The following is a 2914-nucleotide window of genomic DNA, read 5'->3' on the forward strand; positions in this document are numbered from 1 at the left end:
GACCCATTTTAGTAAAAAGGTGCTTATGCTACAGAGAAAACTGAAAATCTTGAGTAGTCTAACCTTAAAATTTTCAAAATTTTAATGGAACGTCTCTTCTGTTTAGCAACTTTTTGCATGTGAATGTCAATAACCCTACTGTTTTCCTGTCTGCTCTCTAAAAAAGGGGTTTTATGTCAGTGTTAACTAGGGTTTACTATTGGGATTTTCCCAGTTTCACCCTAGAGCTGTTACAAAAGATGTCTCCATTTAGTTATGCTTTGTGCTTTTCTGTGGAAGAGTTCCAGTATTGTGATTGTGTTCCTTTTCACCCTCCTTTTAAAATATTATTTTCCTCTATTATAGGTTTTTTTCCTTAGGTATATTGACCTTAGGTATATTGAAGTTTAATGAGAAGAATCGTGACCAGCTAGGAGAATTTTCTGCAAGGAATGGAATTAGCTCATAGCTTACTGCTGAATGAAGAAGCATACAGTCAACTGGGTGACGTTCAGAAGGCAGAGTTTATTTTTGATTGGTTGAGATATTTGGAGAAGCTCTTGCTAGCAACCAGCAGGGTGAGTAAAATTCCAAAAACTGTTTTTTGAGGGTTTTTTTTACTTGCCAGATAATGTTTAAGTTCCTTTGATTTGATATTCTAGTTCTGTCCAGTATAACCTAAATTAGCTTTCGAAGGTTAGACTTTAGTAAGACTTTATATTGAAATAGGAGGTTTCTTCTGTTCAAAAGAGCAGGAAGAAATTAGCCAGTATTTGTAGTATTACTTTCAACTATATTAAAAACTAACTACAGAGCACATTGTGTTAGATTCCATTATCATTGTCTTCTCTACCTTGTGTCACTCCACATGCATGACATCCTGGTGCAGTATAGCGCTAAATAATGTGATAGGAGTTTCACTTTAAAAAAAAAGTGTGAACTCTTTAAGGGGAGTAAGAATTGAGGAGCCTTTGAGTAAACATATTCCCTTTTAAAAGTTTATGAAATGGCTACCAGAAAGTGAAGACTAATCACTCATACCCTTTACCAACAGTCAGCAGTTTTTAACATTTTGCCATGTTTACCTGATTTACAGAGCCATGTGAGTTGCTACTTTACTTCTAATACTTTTGCATACATCTCCTAAAAATAAAGATATTCTACAGAATGACAGCACCCTATGTAATGCAGAAATGGTGCAAAGGCACTACTCATGGAGACATTTAGAATTTAACAAATGCCAAAAATCCATACACTAAATTAACAAATATTTTATGGTGGAAGTTTAGGCCTCAGGGAGCACCTGAATACCATTACCACTGTGATGATATTCTGTACTCCTTTTTCAGAGCGTAGACAAGTAAAATGGAGTCACACTATCGGCATTTAGATGCATAAGCTTGCAAAAAGAAAATTGCACTAAACTTAGAAAATGATCTGAGTAAAACAGGTAACCATTACAAGATCAGCTCTGGTGATAGGTTTTAGGTTGCTGCTTATTGATGCAGATATATATTGGGCAGAGGCTTAAGAACTAAGAAGCTCTAGTTAAGATATAAATTTGCTCTACCTTTCAAACCTAAGAAGGACATAGAAAAAATAGAGCCCTTGTCTTTGTTCACAAAGACTCCAGTATATTGTAGTTCAGAATTTATTTTTTGGAGATATCAGCAGGGCAACAAACTACCTGTTAATGAGGTGTAATAGCCATGCCACCAACTTATTTGTACTATTTAATCAAAATAATTTTGCATTTTTCTAGAGGCTTTTAGTTAGTTCTTAATTATATGAAAGAAAAATCATATTAGAGGATTATGTGTAATTATGTTGACTTGAATTATCTTTGTTACCTTCCTTTCTAGAGTGATGTAAGGGAGAAACAGAAGACTCTTGTGGAACAGCTCCTATCTTTGTTGAACAGCTCCCCAGGGCCTCCTACTCGCAAACTCCTGGCTAAGAATCTAGCCATTCTTTATAGTATTGGAGATACATTCTCTGTTTATGAGACAATCGATAAATGTAATGATCTTATTCGAAGCAAAGATGATTCTCCAAGTTATCTTCCCACCAAACTGTAAGTTAAATGTTAAAACTGAACATAAAAGAGTTCTTCTTTGTTGTATTATTTTTATAAAGAACCCAAACTTTGCTCTACAGTAGAAATTAACACAACATTGTTCATCATCTGTACTTCAGTAAAATAAGTCTTTAAAAAAAAGAACCCCTGGACTTCCTTGGTGATGCAGTGGTTAAGGATCCACCTGCCAGTGCAGGGGACACGGGTTCAATCCCTGGTCCTGGAAGATCCCACATGCCACAGAGCAACTAAGCCCATGCACCACAACTACTGAGCCCACACGCCACAACTACTGAAGCCTGCGTGCTCTCCCCCGTGCCACAACTACTGAGCCTGTATGCTGCAACTACTGAAGCCTGCACGCCTAGAGCCCGTGCTCTACAACAAGAGAAGCCACCTCAGTGAGAAGCCCGCGGACTGTAAACAGGGTAGCCCCTGCTCGCCGCAGCTAGAGAAAGCCCACACGCAGCAATGAAGACCCAGTGCAGTCAAATAAAAATATATTAAAAAAAAAAAAGAACCCAAACTACTTGATAATTATTATGAAACTGAATACAAATTGTTTTACTCATTTTTTAAAGAATCTAACTTTCAGAAAGATCTAACATTTTCCCATGGACTGAGAAACAGTTCTTTTAAAAAATGCTTTAGGGCTTCCCTGGTGGTGCAGTGGTTGGGAGTCCGCCTGCAGGGGACGCTGGTTCGTGCCCTGGTCCGGGAGGATCCCACATGCCGTGGAGCAGCTGGGCCCGTGGGCCATGGCTGCTGGGCCTGCGCGTCCAGAGCCTGTGCTCCGCAATGGGAGAGGCCACGGCAGTGAGAGGCCCGTGTACAGCAAAAAAAAAAAAAAAAAAAAAA

General features: G+C 38.5%; 1 protein-coding gene across 1 annotated transcript; it reads left to right on the forward strand.

Annotated features, from left to right (window-relative positions):
* Positions 1–431: 431 nt before the first annotated feature.
* On the forward strand, positions 432–2057 carry LOC103078759 (HEAT repeat-containing protein 5A-like). Its single transcript, XM_007455938.1, has 2 exons — positions 432–557; positions 1842–2057. Exons 1-2 carry the CDS (start codon positions 432–434, stop codon positions 2055–2057), a joined length of 342 nt encoding a protein of 113 aa, XP_007456000.1.
* Positions 2058–2914: the final 857 nt, after the last annotated feature.

This window comes from Lipotes vexillifer, unplaced genomic scaffold (assembly GCF_000442215.2).
Source record: "Lipotes vexillifer unplaced genomic scaffold, Lipotes_vexillifer_v1.1 C27141581, whole genome shotgun sequence".
Classification (NCBI taxonomy): domain Eukaryota; kingdom Metazoa; phylum Chordata; class Mammalia; order Artiodactyla; family Lipotidae; genus Lipotes; species Lipotes vexillifer.

What these genes read in the sequence shown, in the direction of transcription:
- LOC103078759 (XM_007455938.1), top strand. Translation starts at nt 432, where the DNA reads ATGGAATTAGCTCATAGCTTACTGCTGAATGAAGAAGCATACAGTCAA. An exon ending in TCTTGCTAGCAACCAGCAGG is followed by an intron (nt 558 to 1,841) that starts GTGAGTAAAATT and finishes CTTCCTTTCTAG; the next exon opens with AGTGATGTAAGGGAGAAACA.